We start from the raw sequence: 21,220 nt of genomic DNA on the forward strand, positions 1-21,220 counted from the left end.
TATTTCCTTGCTTGATTACCAGGGGTTGGCCCAGTTTACTACTAAGAATTTAATATTAGTGGACACCTCTACACTCCTATGTAACTTTTCTCTCCTTCCTGACCTAAAATATAATGACCAGAAACATAAAATCGGTCCTAGCTGCTCCAGGGGATGTCGGGATACCCAGCATCTTGCACTTGGTATGCGTAGCTTAGTGTACAGAAAAGGTAAGCAAGGTCAATTGTACTCAGCAGGTAAGCTATGTTTCCTCAGTGAGAATAAATGCTAATATTTCATATTCCTTTTATAAACAACCTTTAATTAATTGCATACTTATGTATATTTGAAAACAACCAGTAATTTATTTTTTTCCTTTTTTGTGCCAATTGGCCACTTGTTGTTCTTCCTCCAGCGTTCCTTCATCATTTTTATGTGTAGAAGTTCTGGAGATCTCTCTGAAGTTAAAGCATCCCAGCAGTAGCCTTAAACAAACACACATTTCATCTTGGCGGACTTTGTGTTGGATTGACTTCAGAGATGTAAAAGGATACAAACGCAGTTTAAGGATCTTTGAAAAAGTCTCATTGTTTGAAGTCGAAGATAAAAATACAAGACAAGTCGTTTCTAAATCCATAAACCCAAATTCCGAGGCTATGAACCATTTTATTTTTGGAACAAGATGATGGGAGTGAATGTGAACAGATGTATCTGGGAATGTCTACACAAAATACTCCCACAAATATAAATAATAAATGATGGATAAAAATGTCTGGGTCGCAAGAATACTAATTAAAGGTGACTGACCATGTCGGCGTTCCATGAAGAGGTGAATACCCCATGTGTAAATTCAGATAGAGAATCACAACACAACTACGTTACCCTAATTTTTGCTATTGAGGGTATTTTAATGAACCATGGGGTGTTCTTACCATTACTTCAAATGCCAAGCAGCACCTTATTAACCTCCCTGGTGGTCTAATTATGTCAGTATTTTTACGCCAAAAGCAGTACATTGTTTTGCATGGAAATTCATTTTACATTGTAGGCCTTTAATTCTTAGATATAACTCGCCGAAATATGTCCAATATTTAATAAACTTAATAATCAACTTAAAAAAAAACAAAAACACAAAAATCTGTTAAAACAAAGGTGCATAAAAATAATAAAAATTTTAAATAACGAAATCTGCAATATACCTGTACAGTAGCATGTATAATATATATATATAATTATGTATCTATATAATGATTACTTTGTATTGGATTCAATACAGTTATATTGTATTGAAACCATACAAAATTGTTTGAATTTCCTGCCACGCCTCCTGCACGCACTGACGTCACCGGGAACTCCCGGGGAACGTCAGTGTACTCACCGGCGGAAGAAGAGAATTTGGCCCATGTATGGGATCCTACAGGCAGGAGGCCGATGGGACCAGGTAAGTAGTTTTTTTTAATGTCTTTAACCACCCCGAGTGTGGCTCGAGGTTACCACCAGGGAGGGTAATGGAAGATGTGTACAAAAAAGACAAGAAAAGGATCAAGGAAGAATAGAAAGGGACTAGTTGTCAATGTCCCTGTAGCTGATCTTTTACCAATTACTGACTTAATATGTTTTGTTCTGCATGGTGTTGAGACGGCCTTCTTTGTACAGAAGCAGGACTATCTTTTGTTACATCAAAGGTCAGAATGTCCTCCTCATGAAGACTGGTGAGATAATAATGGAATATTAATTGGAATTGGAGAAAGCAGAATCCACACAATGGAAGAAGCAGCAGCAAGGAGATTCTTGCACTGCATACCCTCAGGTACAACTTTCCCTCCAGCAAGCAGAGCAATGAGCTGCACGGCAGAGACATTACCAAATCTTACTCTAAACCTGATGAGGCTAGTGCAGCAGTGCCTTAGATAACTATAGATGGTAATTCTACAATATGGGTCATTCCACAGGTACTTTCCTATTATAAACTGAGAAAAAAATCTGTCACTGTCTCTCAATTGTTCTCAAGGACTGTTACTGTTTCACACTGGCTTCTGGCAGAAACTACAAGTGGCCACTGCACCTTAGATGACATCGGTATGATAACTGATGTCCGAATCAGGAAACCTGCCCTAAGAATTGCCATGAAACCATTACTGGATGACCTAGCAATAGATCTGCAGGACATTAGTGACACTGAGATGAAAAAAGAGATAACAACAGGTTAAAGTATTTTAATAAAGTACACCTATAGTCTCCCAACAACTACTGTTGATGTGACCAGCGCATTCCACCTATTGCAGCTACCTGTGATGGGGTGGCAGCAGCCATTCTTAACCAGCATTCTTCTAGAGGTTCCTCGACCTCCCATTTGATGACACCTGCATAGTTCTGTGGCCAACACCACCTAGTAGAGCCAGATGCAAGATTCCAATTATATTTTTAGTAGTCTATATAGGTAGTATTCTTGCCACCTCTAGCCATTAATTTAAGAGGCTTTTTTGCTACTGACCGCCAAAATATTGGTTTTAGCAGAGGTTCCTCAGTTCTAAAAATTATTTCAAGAGTTCTCAATACCTCAGAATTATTTTAAGGGTTCCTGGGAGTAAAAGAGTTGAGAAAAGCTGGGTGTCAGGCACATTGCACTGCTCTTGAACTGGGCTAAGTTGTCACTCATGTAGGCTGTGTCTTCTTGCACTTCAATGTGATGAGTCGATGTTACAAGATGCATGGCTTTTGGCATTGCCTCTGCTGATTGACAAGTGTGTAGTTTGTCATTCACCAACAGGACAAATCTAGTCCTTCCCACTGCTTTATAGATTCTTGCTGAGCCCTTCCCACTGTGATCTGTAGTGTCTCGGAGGGAAATCTGGCTCAGGAATAATTTTGTTTTATGAGGACTTGTTTAGCTCATCATGTTCTGTAAGAGCAATTTTAATACTTCTAGCTGGCCATGTGACTTCCAATGGTCATTCCCCTTCTCCAGTCACCATTGGAGATCTAGAATTCTGCAGAGAACAGAATTCACATATCGTTGCAAGTGTGCTACTTTTGTAGCCAGCAACTTGTAATTGCAGCAATAGCAGCCTAGTATTTCAATACAGATTTTTCTTCAACGGCACGTATATGCTGGGTGACCGTGGTCAGTCTTCTATACATACAGCAGGATCACACCATGACACATTCCTAGAATCAGCTTATGGCAAATATTTATAATTGGCCACTGTTCCGAAACACCAGGGAGGAAAAGGAGCCATAAGGGATAAGGGAATTGATAACATGACTGCTTTACGTTGATTTGACGTCTATCCCACCGACCGCCTGCATAAGGCAGGTAACGGCATTATCCCATGATGCTCCGAATAGCATTTGGGATAATCCCCTCATCTTAACTCCTTCTCTCTCAATGAATGCCTTTATAGATTACTTGCCATTTACGCAAACAGACTTGGCTGTGTGGTTCTAAATGCCGGCACGTTCTCTATCGCCTTTGTCTGCTCGCCCTGTGCTTACTATTCAACAGCACGCTCTGTGCGCTGGGGTGGAAAATGCGCCTAACTGCGCATCTAAAATGAAGCTCAAAAGCTGCATCCTGAGCAGATTGCCAGAATAAAGTCAATGTAAACTCTAACAATGAATTTTTGCTATTTGTTCCAGTTTGGTCTGTTAAATACACCATTGGAGGCTCTTTGTTATATCTGTTCGATATGCAAGAAAAAATTATGATCCCGCCAGAGACCTCGTGAAATGCTAATCTTTCTGTGCCATGTTGCTATGAGTTAGCTGTATTATTTCCAAACTACGGAAAACTTCCACCTATGTTATAATAATTAATACGAAGGGAAAGTGTTTTTACTTTCTGTGTAGATATATTTGAATTAAACATTAAAGACTTTTGGCCAAGATATGAAAAACTAAATGCAGTTTGTGCACCTTTGGGTTCCAGATCTGCAATACTGGTAAATACTTTAGCGACCACTAAAACATACCTATGAATAAAATTGTGTTTTTTTTTAATGTTTAACTTTTTTTGGAAATGTTTCTTTTTTTCCATTTCAAAGACAGAAAGGGAAACCTGCAGCCTCCTGATTTACTAGCGTCATGTATCCTAGCAAGCTGCGGGTTTCTCAATCTGGTCATGCCCAAGATCGCACATTCATCATCCTGGGACTTTTCTCCAATGTAAAAAAAAAAAGTCCTCAATCTCACACATTCATGGTGAGATTGGCACTCTTTTTTTCGTTTGGGAGGAAGACACGTTACACTAACTTACGCCTGCGAGATAGGGTGACGTAACACAAAACCTGGACAGGACAAGATGGCGGCGTTGGACAGAAGAAGAGCCTTGAAAAAGAGAGGAAAGCAGAGACAGACCAGGATTCACTGGGTTGGTGGATGGATTGAGGGCTTTTCACAAGCAGAGGAAAGTGAATTTTTTTTCAAGTGAAAGTTCGCCTCTGAGTAATGTCACCGTTTAAATCCAGCAAAGATATCTCCAGTCACCAAAGCAAATACTGCAATATTTAATTCATACAGAAACTGAGCCATCAGGCCTGTATGTCGTGGGATTTAATCGCAGGAGGCTGTGGGTGACTAGTCACTGATTAAAAAATTATCAGCAAAAATACCAGTAATTGTGTGATGGGAAAGGAAAAGTTAATTTTGCGCGATGTCCAATGCAAGATAGATTCTGATTATTATATATATTATAAAACTATTAGGGGCCCCACTGGCTTTGTAATTTTAATTCAAAGGTTTCAAACACAATATTGCTTTTTAAAGCACAAAGTTTTCTACAAGTCCCCAAAACAAATATAAATTTATTTTACTTGATGTGTGAATGCTTTTTCTGCTGGACAGGGTGTAACCCCTGTGCTTCTGGGCCTCAAAGCATTTACAGGACCTTCCATAATGAAATGTAAGCCCTTAGTTCAAAACAAGGTCAGGAAGGTAGTTTCACCTCTGTGTCCATGAGTTTAGAGTCAGTCGGTACTTTGTCCCTACCTGGCGCTGAAAAATGTTTACTTTAACTTGAGGAGAACAAGCAACATGCATTTACTTTATTATATAAATATTTATTAACCACTCTTCTTGCAACTTCAATTCGCTGCCACCTACATAAAATTTATCATATCTCTGTGTATAGCGAACATACAGCGCCCAATGTCTTGGTCATTAAGTGATGAGCCTAGTAAGGAGCCAGTCTGCAGAGCTGTGTGCATGCAGCCGGTATTGGTGACATGTTCGGAGGATCGAAGGATCGGTACTTGGGACAGAGAATGGAGGAGAGGAGAGAATCAGGAGAGACGCCACGTGCTGCTGTACATTGTACAGTTCTTGTACAGTGTACCTGTTGGAGAGCCGGTCGTGAGAGTTGTCATTTAGCAGGTAAGTGAGGAATTGCTCATTTATCATTTACCAGGAACCAGCTAATCGACAGGCCCCAGCATTGCTACATGGGGCCAATGCAGGACGGAATTAACCCAGAAACTTAGGTGGCCTAATGGCATATCACAGCAGAGGAAGAACAAGTGGAAAGACAATCATTTATGCTGTACAAATCATTTATGCTGTATTTAATGTACAGCGCTGCGTAATATGTTGGCGCAATATAAATACTGTTTATTGATAATAAAACAATATCATGTATTCCCGATTTAATGTGATGCAGTTGCATCACCAGTGGTAATCACAACAAATGGGGCACTAAAACAATATCTAGTCAATAAAATTAGTATGCATTACTAGTATTTCAGTGTTTTAGTTGCAATGGCCCCGATTTATTAAAGCTCTTCAAGCCTGGAGACTTTTATCAGTGAAGATGGGTGATCCAGCAAACCTGGAACAGGTTGCCTTTTGGTTAGCAAATGTTTTTAAATACTAGACCGGATCCATTCAAGGTTTGCTGGATCACCCAGTTTCACTGATGAAAGTGTATCCTTGCCAGGCTTGGAGAGCTTTAATAAATCAGGCCCAATGTTTCCTGCACTGACAGATGTCATGGAACATGCTCACATGGCAGAGACCTCGGTATCCCTGCTTTAATGTGGGACTGCTGTACAAAAAACATTACTGAAGATTCTGTATGGTTCGGTATGGAAGGAGCTGTGTGCACCGGATATGTATGGGGATTTGATACATACAGAGGTATGAAACCCCCCTTTGACAAGAAAGAAATATTCAATGCTGTCTAGGTAAATGTAAGTTCACAAACCTGTCAGGTCGGTTCCTTCTGGAAAGAAAAGAAGTTGGAGAGGCTCTTTAATGTCGCAGAAATAATCGAGCATGGCTTCGAAATGGCTTTTATCCTCCTCCCACTTCCTGCGGATGAAGATGAAAGAGGCGACCTGCATAGCCCAACCTGCAAGCATAAAACGACTCGGTTAGACAATGCCCAAATTTTATTAACATTTGGTAGCAGACAACAATCATCTAACAGGGACAGATGCAAATCTCTGCTTTGTGGATAAGATAGCCGCCTCTAGTGATTCCCTGTACAACAGCACATGGATTGGAAGAAGTAGAAGAAGCTCTGAGGACCAATCCAGGTGCTAACAAGGAATATACTGCTGAGATGAGAGAGAAGAGGGACGAACAATCAGTCTTCTGCTGTTTCCATTGTCAGCCTGCAGACAAATAGATAACCAGGATGTATTGACCTCCTACTTCCTTCCTTTTCCAGCAGGTTGTAGGATAAAAGTTCTCTCTCTTGCCGTAGCGTTAGGCACTGCTGTTACCGAACACCTGCAGGTGTGTCAGTTAGGACTCCCCCTGCTGGTCATTGTGGTATCTACTGATATGAAACCAGTGGGGGATGAGTTATCCGAAACATCCCCAAGAAGCAGCAACTTCCAGAGACTTTCAACTCTGTATTTTCAGCAGGCCAACGTCACGCTGCTACTTTGCAATGTTCAGTTTTTCTTTAATGAGCTGGCACACAGATGTCCTATTACTGGACCACGAGAGGTTAATGACAGTATTAGGAGGGGGATCAATTCTGCTTTTTTCCTAAAGACAGCAATCAGCCAGTTTAAAATCACATAACAGGCAAAATAACTATGTAGCTAGGGCTGGCGGGTGTATAAAAGACAATTAACATACTTAAAACTTAAAGCATGTTAAACAACCTTTTGAAAAAAAAAGTAAAGACTTCCCTGGAAGCCACAAAAATCAATGGAACACGTGTCCCAGAAGAAGAGTCTGTAACCCAAAATTCGTAACCCTTCCGCTGCTTGTTCCTCCCTATTCTGCCCCTCAAACAGCCCTAAAGCAGAATTAACCTTTGATTACCTATACCTGTTCCATTGCAGGGCACCAGCATCTCAGTCTTTTCCCCAGACCCTTTTAGCTGGGTGCACCACCCAGAACTTTTCAGTAACAACCCAAAAAAAGTTGGGTAACAATATAGGGGCCACCACCCAGCTTAAAAAGAATTCAGGGGACAATACTGAACCTTACTTCTTTGCTTCCTAAAGACAATCTTTGTCCATTTTGATTGGCTGTGCAAGGATGACGTTTATTAATTCCCGGCAGATGCAAGGGAAGCTTCTCAGTATTCTCCACATCCCCTTTTAGCCGGGAGCACCATCCGGCATGTTTTAATAACTACCTCGCTAGTTTTAGATGCTTACTGAAGAGATGAGTCACAATAAAGGGGCTGTCACCCTCCTACAGCTTTTACTCACCCAGCTTAAAAAAAATCTGGGTTAAACAGCGCTTCTTCTTACTTGGTCTCTTCCATATTCAGATCGTTAGCCATCTTGATTGGCTGAGCCGGGATGGCATAACTCTAATGATTGTGCCTGAGAGGGCATTCAGTGCCAGCACCCGCAAGGGAAGCCAGGATATATCAGGCATACCATGTTATGGGGCAACAGCCATCTCTCAATTTGGCTTCTGAAATGTCACCTTGTCTCATGCACCCCATTAAAAGACAACAGGTATCTGTGCATACACATATGCAAAGGCATGGTCCACCAATGTCAGGAAGATGATCAAATGCAATAATAAAAAGCGGACATATGTATTATTAGCCTATTATTCTTATATACCTACTCTTTTTTTTATATAAGGTTGGTTGTGTGAGGTCCTCCCCTTCTAATATTTTCCCTTCGAAGGTAGTAGGTGGTCCAATGATGCAGAAAACATAATGCCAAGGTCCCTCGGGGGCGGCTTCATGACGCCCTACACTTATAGTAGAGCCTGTTTAACGGGCGTCACTCAACCAGAGAGACTGAGGACACCTAGTGGGTGAATGTAAATACTGCTGGAGAAAGTGACAGAGCCGGGGTACCTATTGCAGCCAATTTTCTTAAAAATTGTGCCCAGTTAGGAAATACCACTTCACGCAAAAAACACTCTAAATATAACTACAAAAATATATTTAAATAGCAATCAAAACACCATTTACTGTATTTCTGGGTTCTTATTTTTCTATCGTTCTTTTGTCGGCTGTCTGAGACTAAGCTACGATCAAACCAATTCATTTCCGCTGACCAGAGTATTAAAGTAAAAGTGCTGGCTAGCAGGACTTTATAATGGAAAATCCACCCACGGGGTACGGAGAGCCGTAAAATAGTAAAAGCTTAGGAAGATCTGTGCCTTTTGTTATACATCAGATACCACCAGGTATATCTTTGAAAAGACAGTTACCGGAAAAGAAAAGAAAAAAAACGCAGCTCTCCCTTATATAGTCACTTGGTAAGGATTGTTGGAGATTTCTCCCATTTACACACGCTCCATTTGACCATTAAAGGTAATATACGTCTCACATGAGATCCAGCCGAAGCTGATGACTGGGAAGGAACGGGGAAAAAAGGGAGAGAATAACCAGCAACATGTCTGCTGGGATTCCAGAGTTGGGTTTTGCATGTCACTCAGAGGTGTTCAGATCCAAGCCATAGTTTGGTTTTGTTTTGTCAATAATTACTGCTCAACTATGAGCAGCAGGTAACAAGGGCAGGAGAATAAGGAAGCACTCCCTGACCTTGGGCACAGGGAAGCTGCCTGTGACAGCCATTGTTGTACTACATGTGAGTAAAGGTTGCTGGAACGTTTCTGTTGAGTTGGATGGGTTAGCCTCCAAATGGTAGAGAGGAATCAGCCTGCTGTTTAGTTAGTGCCTGACTGGCTAGGATTTATTTTTTGTATTTTGTTTTATCTTATGTAACTTTTTAATAAAACTGACTGCAGGTTTCAACCTTAACTACTGTCTCCCGTGTGCTTCATACACCTCTCCTGCCGTCTGAGAGTACCTTTTACCCCAGAAAAGGTGATCCCACAAGGGTAGTATACCACAATGGGGAGAACCTGCAAACTCCATGCAGATAGTGTGTTGCTTCCTTACGCCAGGAACTGCTCCCTCCCCGGAGATGCTACATGGTAACGTCTTTCTGCAGCAGCTCCATAAGGAATAAACAGGAGTGCCAGGAAGTGGTACTAATACTGCTCACTGCTACCAGAGTTCACATGTGCAGACCTTGATTCTTTTAGAACCAATGCTACGGTCAGCAACTTGCTAGCTCCTCGGAGCCATGTGGGATTGCTCGTTTCTGATCCAAGTGTGAACCTGCTTAGTCACCTACTACCCCCGCCTCCAGCCAACAAATGCGGAATCAAGGAGCAAATGCACATGGATTAGTCACCCCCATTCCACTCCTGTCCCCATACTTCTGGTCAGCACCTTTATACTGCGGGGCACCTAAATGGCTTCTTGTGTTGCCCTTTTCTTTATCAGTCTGAGTTCTACTGCATAAGCCTGACAGCTGCTTGGAATTACCAAATACCACGCGTGTTTAAGGTGAATATTGGTGGTATTTGGACAGGCAGCCAATAGTAAACATTCCTTACAGTCAGACACTGGTGAGAAGCTGCAAGGAGACATGGACATGGTTTCTGTTGGTGAGAAATCAGTAACCGTCCCATAACCCCACTATTAGGGTGAACTAGACCTAAGGGGTTACAAGAGGTCTACACTGGCTTCCATTTCACCTTAGAATCAAATTCATCTCTTGTGCTTTCCCTTCAAATCCCTCCATAGCTCATCCCACTTACCTTTCTGACCTGTGTGTCACTGTCTGTATCTGTCTGTCATTTGCAACCCCTATTTAATGTACAGCGCTGTGTAATATGTTGGCGCTATATAAATACAGTTTAATAATATTAATAATTATAAAAGCAGAACTAAATGCTGGATCAGCCTGATCATTATTGCAGAAAGGGATAGGCGATGCCACTCCTGCTTTAATCCCTCTGACCTGCCTGATCGCTGCAGGAAACTGCTGGGAATTAACAAATTCTCGTGCACCTGCAGAGGAGTTACATCATCCTCGCCAGGCAAATCAAGATGGGCGAAGCTCATAACCAGAAAGATAAGGCGGAAAAAGATGGCAGCACACTGCTATGGAATAGAGACAGGCGAGTGTAGCGGGTTTAGTTCTGCTTTAACTTTGTCTGGACATCAATGTGTATCCAGCTTTTAACAAATTCCAAGTCCCTATATACACATCTGTCTATTAATGGAAACAAATGACCTTTGCATCCTGCACTTTCCCTGATAAGTCGCTGTGTTCTGGTTGAGTGCCAACAACACTATCAGAAATACCTCCGTATTGCTAGAAGCATGGTACCTGTGGCTGATTTGCAGGAATCTGGGGATTGTCTTTATTTATTTTAATTGTTAACTGCTCCATCAAAATACTTTTGTAGCATCATCTAGATCAGCGGTCCCCAACCTTTTTGGCCCCAGGGACCGGTTTCACGGAAGGAAATTTCTCTGAGGACCGGGGGGGAAGGTGCACAGAGAGAAAAGAGAAGACATACTCTGGCGTCTTCTCTTTTCTCTCTGTGCACCCCTCTGTGCACCTCTGCTGCTTCAAAGCGATCACATGACATCTGACAGCCAATCGAGCTGCATGTCATGTGCTCGCATTGCTTGTACACAGACTACTGTGTACATTTACCGGCATCTCATACAAACACCGCTGCGGACCACTTCCGGTCCGCGGATGGTGGTTGGGTGCCGCTTCGTTTTCAATAATGGATCATGTACTCGCGGCCCACTGAAAACACCGCCGCGGACCGGTAGTGGGCCGCGGCCCGGTGGTTGGGGACCGCTGATCTAGATAATTCTGGGAATGTTGATATTACTGGGTATTTTCTTCTCTCTCGGCCAGTTGCATCTGCAATGGACTTAATGGGTCTGATTTATTAAAGCTCCCCAAGGCTGGAGAGGATACATTTTCATCAGTGAAGATGGGTGATACAGCAAACCTGGAATGGATCTGGTCCAGAATTGAAAACATTTGCTAACAAATAGCTAATGACTTTGAAGAAATCCATTCCAGGTTTGTTGGCTTCCCAAGCTTCACTGATGAAAATGTATCCTCCTCAGGCTTAGAGTGCATTAATAAATCAAGTTCATTATGTCACGTTCCTATGGTATAGAATTTTGGGAGGATTCGTGAGTATTGCCCAGAATGCCCTATGATTCACATCCCTGGCATGCACAAAATGCAATAGTGCTTCAATCACACTTCCTGTAGTCCTGAGAACTACAAGGGATGTGTCTTTGACTGCAGGACCATGGGTGAACAGTGTTCCACCGAGCCCATTTTAGCCGAGTGCACCACCAAGCATTTTTAAGCAACCACCTGGCTGTTTTTGGGTGACTACTGATGAGTTGGGTTACAATACAGGGGCTGCCTAAAATTTCTTCCCACCTGGGTTAAAAACTTTCTGGGTAAAGGACTGGGTGAACCCTGTATGGCACCATGGCCATAGGTGAACAGCCTGGACCATGCATGGCATGGCTGCCATGTAAATGGGTCTTACTAATAAGGTCTAATGCTACAAAAACATTTTTCCCAGGCCACCAACACACAAAAATGTGCTCCTTCCTTAGCACAGAAGGCATTTTACATTTATCAGCTTTATTATATAAAAAGCACGAGGAATGATGCCTGCAAAGAATGCTGCAGTTTCATAACGGACGCCTGGCCTCTGTCCCTGTGTAACTTCCGCGCGGTCGGAAACAGAGCTGTTTGTGTTTCATATCCTGTGTTTCCACATCTGTCACTAGAGCTCAACAAGCGATAAAATGGATTACAAACTTATTTCAGTCTCTGCAACTCTGAAAAATGTGGATGAGAAAGGCCGCCTATGTGTATTATCATGTCTGGTGATATGTCAACACCAAAAGCCTGACAAGTACCCACAGCCAGCCGAGGGGACATAGCATCGATTAGAAAGATTTAGCGAGGCGCTAAAGCTTTGATTTTCTATTGTTTTGTTATGTGAAACTTCCAAATTGTGCTAAAGAAACAAACAAATTTATTTCAGGTTCTCACCATCTCATATTTACGAAGAAATTGATGTAAGCCCAACCAAATCCAAAGTCTGACTCCCTTATAACCAGTCTCGATATTTTAATACGAAATGAATAACCTGGCCAGTATTTTAGTAGTGAGAATGCAAAAAGAAGCTCCTACTGCATGAGATCCTTCAAGTTTTAAACAGATTTTTGAGAAGTTTTAAAAAAATAAAGGAGCGATGTCCTGGAATAAATTTAACATTAAAATGAACATCTAGACCAGCCTTTCTTAACCATTTTATGAATATTATTACACAGTACAGTATTTATATAGCACCAACATATTGCGCAGTGATGTACAAAGTCCATAGTCATGTCACTAGCCGTCCCTCAAAGGGGCTCACAATCTAATGTCCCTATCATAGTCATATGATATTGATACAGTCAAAAGTAAAATTTGAGGAGAAGCCAATTAACCTAACTGCATGCTTTTTGGAATGTGGGAGGAAACCGGAGTCCCCAGGGGCAACGCACGCAGACACAGGGAGAACCTGCAAACTCCATGCAGATAGTGTCCTGGCCGAGCTTCCAACCTGGGACCCAGAGGAAACCTTAAAATAATGATCAGATCTTGGCCAACCCCTGCTAAAGGTGCCCTTTCAGTTTACAGTCAGTGTAAGAAGAATATTATTCTTACTACGGTGGTCCAAATTCAATCCTTATAGACAGCTGAAAAGGTAATTCGGGTCATGCTTGTGGCCCAGCCAAGAGGCATTAGTGGCATTTGGCTATCTGTAAGGGTGACATTCTCCCCACTGTCCAGCAATGTAAGAGGAATTCTTCCCACTGACCACCACACTAATATACTGTGAGCTGTAGATATAGTAATTATAGACGGGGTTCCCTGAAGACCTGAAAATTACATCAAGGGTTCCCTATGTTAAAAAGGTCAAGAGACGCTGGCCTAGAAGAACCCTAGTTGAGAATGAATGAGCTAGACTCTTTTTTGAATGGAGAATGGCAGGCTTAGATCCTGTGCCAGGTTTTTATTAGTAGAAAACAAGGTCATGGTGGCACCAAAGACAGAGGAAACCAGCACTGCGGGATTTATTGTACCTGCAAATATTTACTGGTATTCCATCATACACCAAACTGACGTTTCAAAGATCTGCTTCCTCTAGTGATAAAATAGAACCTTCCTAATGTTTTAAGGAAGGAGATCCATGCGTGTTTTAGATTGTAAGCTCTTCTGGGAAGGGTCCTCTCCTCCTCCTGTGTCATTGTCTGTATCTGTCTGCCATTTGCAACCCCTATTTAATGTACAGCGCTGCGTTGGTGTTACATACTGTATAATAATAAAATCACATTGGTATAAGATGTAATTCCAATAAACCTTTGGGGTTAGGCTGCTCCCAGAGTGCCGTCCAGCTCATGTTTTGTTACAGTTTTTATTGCCGATTGTGTTCCTGCTGCAAAGATTTAGCGATGGGAAATCCAAAATGTAATAGTTGTTCCCAGACCAGAAATAGTGGGAAAATATTCCAGTGAGGACGACTATTCTGGTTACAACTAAGATGGGATTTCCTCTCACTTCCTGATGTGTCTACAAGACAGGAAGTGAATAAGAACAGGACAAAATAAAATCCTGATTCTATACAAACCTTAAAAAAAGGAAGACTAAATTAGGAAAAAACACTATACTCTCTTCAAAAAAGCCCCAATATTCTAGTACTGGGTGGAAATCTCTGTTTTAAAAACCCACAGGCTGCATAGATAGCTTGGGAGTTATACATCCATCACAATTATACCGAACTGTGTCACAGACTTGTTTTTACATTTTATTACATAGTTAGTTCATCAAGTTCACCCACTAGGAAAAAAACATATCGCAGATATAAAACCCTATTGACATATTTGATCCAGAGGAAGGCAAAAAAAACCCAGGGGTACAATTTGCAGCACATAATTCCCATAGGTGACAGGTGCTCTTTAACAAAACACCCCAAGACAAAGCCTGCTTTGCATGAGCTATTTATAAAGGCAAGCAAATCTATTACGTACCAAATCCCGGGACGGTTTTGAGGCTGGATTTGAGGCAAATTTTTTCCAGCCTGAGGTAGCTGTATCTTAGTAAACAGTTCCACAGGAACATCCAGTCCAGCCGGGTGCGATGGTTCATGATGATGACGCTGCGTTCCCCAGGGATAAATCCATCGCCCGTGATGACTACTTTAGCTCGGAACACCAACTCCAACAAAGCCTGGCAGGGACAGTAACCATGGAAAAATAATTCAATAACTGGCTGGCCAAAAGGGGAAATTTACTCAAATAAATTACATTTTGAAAAAAGTTTTCCTGTTAATAAATTAAATCACAAAAAATCTAAATTTGTCAATTTACTCTTCAGTTTTCACCATATCAGACGGGCCGGGCCAGTATCAGATGGATGAAGAGTGTCTGTATGAAATGATATCAATTCTGTTTAAAAAGAAAAAAAAGGTCAATGGGCCATAGTTTGCCCATGTCGGGTCTACAGCCAACTTAAGTGCAGTTACAGTCTGGCATACCAGTGTTCTCCCCAGACCCTCCTTGTTGGGTGCACTACCCAGCACTATTCGGTAACCACCCGGCTGTTTTTGGGTGATTACTGAAGAGTTGGGTTACAATACAGGGTCTGCCACTCACCTACAATTTCAGGACCCGATAACATTGCAGGATCAGGGAAGAGTGGCCGTGGCCAAGGGAGCGAGGAAGAACTCCTCTACTGTATCGCCCCCTAGACTAAATGGCCAGAATTACGCTTTAGCTCTGTTTTAGGATGCGCTGGTGTTACTGATGACAACAGTGACACAAGAGAACATGCATTTCGATGCTGTGCATAGTAAGCAGCCTCTTCCATGGCAACTTCCCAATCAATCGTTTTTAGGAGCTCCTTCATTGACTGACATAACATGACGCACATTGCCCAGCAAAATACATAAATGAAAAAGACCATCAGTGCCTTATCAAAACAAACACAAATGACTATATGTATAAAACAGGAAATCTGACATTCCCTCAAACATTCCCTGGTGGGAATTGAAACACATGGACCCGAAAGATTCCCATAAGGGAATATATAGAACTCTCTTCCCCATTATTCACTGTAATGTCATTACAAAGCACAAGGGGGCGCTCTTTGCGTCTGTAGGAAAAGAAGTTTAAGCTCCGGATAAGGAAGGGATTCCTCACTGTAAGGTCTGTGAAAATGTGGAATGGGCTCCCTCAGGAAGTAGTTTCAGCAAGTTCTGTAGATTGCTTTAAGAAAAAGCTGGATGGTTTCTAGAAGCACAGAATATAACTGAGGATTAAGGATTTAAAGTAAAGATAACAGAGACTGATGATCCAGGGAACATCCGATTGCCTCATGGAATCAGGAAGGAATTTTTTCCAATTTTTGTTGGAGCAAATTGTACCCGGGGTTTTTTTAGCCTTCCTCTGGACCAACTATGTCTTAAAGGGTTTTATATCTGGGATATGTTTATTTCCCTAGTAGTTGAACTTGAGGGACTTATGACTTTTTTCAATCTAACCTACTATGTAACTATGAAGGAATATCAGACTGTCTTATAGGGCCTAAAGATGCAACACGGTAAGGTGTAAAGCCAGCCTAAAACAAAGGTTGGTGCATCCTCTGGTCTGCAATATCTAGAGTACCTGTCGCACCTAAAGAGGGCCAAATAATTTGGCGTTTTGTCTAATTAGACAGAAAAGATTTTTTTTTTGCTTCTTCATTATGCTTATGCATTCAAATAACTCCTAATGAGAGAGGAAGATGACTGTACACGCTTTGTATTCTGCTGAAAGTTTAGTCATGGGCTGCTCAAAAAGTTGTGCCTTTCCTTAGAAGTGATTTCAATATTGAAGACAAACATAAATTAAATGATTACATTGATGGGTGTGTGACCGGATTTACACATGAGGGCAGTGACTGGGAGGAACCATCAGGCAGAATGCAGTGTACAATTGTATGGTGGGAATTGTGTATCTCGTATAGATCCATTTTTTTATAGTTTTATACAAATTAAAAAGTTTGCATGCGACGATTTCTTCCAGTGCCAGTAATTGCTGACACGGAGACAGGACGGTAAGAAAAACCTCACTAATGGGGACAGATTATATATCTGTGCACAGAAAATAAGATTCCTCTTACCACGGGTAGCGTCAGCCATGTGGCTACGATTCGGTCGGTAATCCATCGATACCAGCTGGGCGATACCAACATCAGGGGCAGGAATGGGCCCAGCATGAAGATGCTGCCAAAGAAGCTTCCCAGAAATAACGCGCATACAAAGTAGATCCCCCTCCATGACACCATGGCTCTGCAACACAAGAAAACAAAGAGAATATTATTATATAATTATTATTATTATACATTATTTATAAAGCACCGACATATTACGCAATGCTGTATAAAGTCCATAGTCATGTCATTAGCTGTCCCTCAGAGGAGCTCACAATCTAATGTCCCTACCATAGTCATATGTTAATATTACAGTCTAAGGGCAATTTTAGGGGGAAGCCAATTTACCTAACTGCATGTTTTTGGAATGTGGAAGGAAACCGGAGCACCTGGAGGAAACCTACACAAACACTTGGAGAATCTGCAAACTCCATGCAGATAGTGTTCTGGCTGAGCAGCCCAGGACTAAAAAGCCCTGAGCCACCGTGCTGCCCCAATATATATATATATATATATATATATATATATATATATATATATAAAGGAAAATAACTAGAAGGCCACAGCAGACAATCAGAACGCTGGGTTGCATTATGTAGGTATACTTGTATGTAGGGAAAAGCTTGGAGCTTAAACAGCATTGTTGACATTAGTTAGGGCCCATTCACACTGATCAGTCCTAGTGAATTGCATTAGCACAAGTTACTTTTCCTGCTAATGTGTGATGTATTAAGGCAGCCAATACAAACAATTGGGTTGCAAAAATTGGAATATGCCCTTTTCCGCCCAATGTAGCACATCACAATGCACATTGGAACATCGCTGTCCTATAAGTACTGCAATGTATAGATAAGTCTTACAGCTAAAGATTTTTAAAAAAAAAGTTTTTACTGCAATACTTAGCTTCAATCCACAAATTTTCTGTAGTTTTTCTGCCACTAGAAGTCTTTAGTCTGAATATTCAACCAACTTTCTCCTGGACTCAACCCAGCCTGTGACTGCTCAGTAAAAAGAGAAGCAGCACAGTGATAAGCTCATGTTCCCTGACAGCACATAAATTGACTGGCTCGTTGTGCTGCTTTTTCAGCCCACATTCCAGCCATGCATGTAAAGGGACTATAAGAGGCCGATAGCACATATAACTCAGATATTCCCACTGCTAACATTCAAATCAGAAATAAACACCAGTATACTTACCCATCCCTGTTCCGTCGCAAGGTGCTGCCTTCTTTTTTTTCCTCCTTGCAATCATCAACCATCTTGATTGGCCTGGGATGAGGTGAGCCACTTGGGGGAGTAAATTCAGGGAACACAGGGAAAGTTGGGATTGCTGGTCATTCTCAGTATTCTCTTCAGAATTGTTTGTAATCTGGGTGGGAAGAAGGTAGGTGGTGGCCCTGTATTGTGACCCAACTTTCCAATAACCACACAAATACAACCAGGTGGTAACTAATAATTGCTGGGTAGTGCGCCCAGATAAAAGGGGCTGGGGAGAACACTAACCCTGGCAACCAAATAAAGCATGCGCAGCTTAGCTTTTTAGACAAGAAGCGATCAGGCAGGTAGGCAGGATTATTAATATTATACTGGATTTATATAGCACCAACATATTACACAGCCCTGTACAAAGACTATAGTCATGTCATGGCTGTCCCTCAAAGAAGCTCACAATCTAATATCCCTACCATAGTCATATGTCATTACAGCAGTCTAAGGTCAATTTGGGGGAAGATAATTAACCTAACTGCATGTTTTTGGGATGTGGGAGGAAACCCACACAAACACAGGGAAAACCTTCAAACTCCATGCAGATAAAGCCCTGGCTGAGATTCGAATCTGGGACCTAGCGCTGCAAAGACCAGAGTGCTAACCTCTGCCCTGTCCCCTTCTTCAATAACAACCTCCCAGATCCGACTACACGTGGAACTTTAGCTGCGCTTTCAAAAACACCTAATGATGTATTAATGAGTACAACGCTGCGTAAAATGGCAGCGCTATATAAATACTGTGTTAGAATGTTAGTAATAACAATAAATGAGTACAGCGCTGCGTAATATGTTGGTGCTATACAAATACTGTGTAATAATAATTAATGAGTACAGTGCTGCTTAATTTTTGTCCTGCCTATACCTGCCTGGAGTTCAGCTTTAGTCTAACCTTTAATTCAAGCACAGCAATCCGTCATATTGAAATTTTGGCACTGACAAGCTGACTCGAGTATTTTACAAGATGGTATCAGAGCAGCTTCCCGAAATCAGGAGACAGCCTTCCCACCCTTGTACTAATCGCTTCTATTACACCTAATTATACGCCGGTATTATCCGAATCCATGGCAGACATGACTGTGCTAGCTTCATCTTCAAAGAGATACGGCTGCAGCACGCGACCATCTGATCCATTTATAATCCTAGCCCGGGGTCATTTGTTCTGCCTTTATTACCGACAAGCTGCCATTCTGGTTCCTCTATGTGAAATCCTGAACATCAGATGCTGTGGATTCACCTTCCACGCAGCCATTCAGTTACATCGCCGTGGCCGGAATACCTGAACTACAATGACGTCATGTGATAATACGTACCTGTCCGTGTGCATGGAGAGATGCATGGTGAGTGGGCGTGTCCCTGCTTACCTGTCGAGGGGTTAGGGTTTCCTAACTGAAATCTATACTTCATACAGGTGTGGCCGTGGGCAGGGCGAATATAAAGAGAACCTGTCAATGTGGAATTATAGACACTCCCATAGTTTTAATTGATGACTCTGTAAATATGTCTTTCTTAGGCAAACGCATCAAGGACTGAAGTGCACAATTTGAATTCAAGGAAAAAAATGTAAAGTTTTTTAACAATTGTAAAGTATTTATAAAAAAAAATGATTACATTTTAATATGTGATGTGTAAAAGTTACCTAATAAAAAGCCCACAAAAATTAACTTTGGAAACTTTAGGATATATTTAGGGATGTGGTACTACAGAATTACTCTCCTCCTCAATTTATGGACAACTTGATAAAAAATGGGGTCATAAATCACATCATATGTGGTACAATCAATAAAATGCGGTCAAAGAAACTTTTGGGCTGAAGCGTTTCGCAGCTACAACTGCTTCTTCAGGAGATATGATAGCAGAACCACAAATAAAAATATACAGATGCTCATTTAAACAGAATATGGACAGCATGGTGGCTCATTGGTTAGCATTGTGGTCTTTGCAGCGCTGGGTCCTAGGTTGGAATCTCAGCCAGGACACTATCTGCATGGAGTTTGCAGGTTCGCCCCTTGTTTGTGTGGGTTTTCTCCGGGCCCTCCCGCATTCCAAAAATATGCAGATAGGTTAATTGGCTTCCCCCCAAAATTGACCTTAGACTGTATGACATATGACTATTGTAGGGACATTAGATTGTGAGCTCCTTTTAGGGACAGCTAGTCACATGACTATGGACTTTGTACAGCGCTGCATAATATGTCGGTGCTATATAAATACTGGATAAGAATAACATGATAACAATAAATACATAACATCAACTTAACACCATTACTACTTGTGATATTTGATGGGATTTGTATGCCAGTAACTCCCTACTTGGTCCTACATACCTAGTTAGTATAGAAGGTCTTTCTTTCAGATCCCTAAACTACATTGATGGACACATGATCAAAAACATTCACCCATGAAAATCTGTCATCTGTACGGAGCTATAAGTAGCAGTTGCTGAAGCTGGTGTCCCTACTGTGAGACTCCAATGACAAACTAATGACTTCCTCACTCATAACCTCATCACACGCACAGCTCCACGACTTTTCTAGAGCCCCGACTCTCTGGAATGGTCTTCCTCGTCCTACTCAGCTTGCTTCTACTTTCTGCTCATTTAAAGGAGCCCTCAAAACCCAACGTTTCAACCTCACCTACCCGTCTTCTTCTGTCTCCTAAACCCTCAGTACTCACCCACCATTCCTTATCCCCCTCCTATTGTGTGATACTCCCCCACGTCCTAGTAGATTGTAAGCTCTTCGGGGTAGGGTCCTCTCCTCCTGTGTCACTGTCTGTGTCCGTCTGTCATTTGTAACCCCTATTTAATGTACAGCGCTGCATAATATGTTGGAGCTATATTAATACTAATATATTAATAATAATTACTCAATATTCTGGAGACACTAAAATGTTAGTATTTCCTATGACTTTTATTACCAGCGATAATGAGTCTCTGCAGCAGTGACACAAATCCTTTTACCTCTCTAACCAATCCTAAAGAGAAACATTTACATTATAAAGAGACCCTGTCACCCTGCCCATACAGATCACATTGTGACATCACACCCTCTGTTAAGTACTTTGTGGGACAATTAAAAAACATAAAGAAAGAAAACGCACCAAAAGCTTCTCTCAGGACTATGGCGGTGAGAGATCTCTGTACAGGTGTCCCCGAGTCTCTACCCTCCCTTCTCCACCTTGCACAGAGATGCCAGGACACACAGAGCTCCAAAGTGGGCACAACGTCCAGAATTTGTCTACACAGACAGCGGACTTAGTGCTGACGGCTGTCACAAAGAGACTTTTATCCGGCTCTCAGCCTGAACACATTAATGATTAACACTCAGAGCGAAGATCAGTTATCAGGAACTCATACACTGACCTCCATGGAGAGGACTAGTTATAGGGGACTCATACACTGACCTCTATGGAAAGGGGGACTAGTTATAGGGGACTCATACACTGACCTCTATGGAAAGG

The 21,220-nt window shown here is 41.8% G+C and overlaps 1 protein-coding gene across 2 annotated transcripts in view; it reads right to left on the bottom strand.

Annotated features, from left to right (window-relative positions):
- Positions 1–21,009, bottom strand: part of LCLAT1 (lysocardiolipin acyltransferase 1) — an 81,354-nt gene extending 60,345 nt beyond the window's left edge. Inside the window, exons 1-4 of one of the 2 annotated variants that reach the window (XM_072409962.1) lie at positions 20,861–21,009; positions 16,464–16,632; positions 14,333–14,531; positions 6,176–6,322 (exon numbers count right to left, since the gene is read on the bottom strand). In XM_072409962.1, coding sequence (XP_072266063.1) covers positions 6,176–6,322; positions 14,333–14,531; positions 16,464–16,628 — 511 coding nt within the window. In that variant the 5' untranslated portion in view covers positions 16,629–16,632; positions 20,861–21,009. The remainder of the gene's footprint in view (positions 1–6,175; positions 6,323–14,332; positions 14,532–16,463; positions 16,633–20,860) is intronic. The other variant, XM_072409963.1, reaches the window with a different exon arrangement.
- Positions 21,010–21,220: the final 211 nt, after the last annotated feature.

Source organism: Pyxicephalus adspersus, chromosome 4 (genome assembly GCF_032062135.1).
Source record: "Pyxicephalus adspersus chromosome 4, UCB_Pads_2.0, whole genome shotgun sequence".
Taxonomy (NCBI): domain Eukaryota; kingdom Metazoa; phylum Chordata; class Amphibia; order Anura; family Pyxicephalidae; genus Pyxicephalus; species Pyxicephalus adspersus.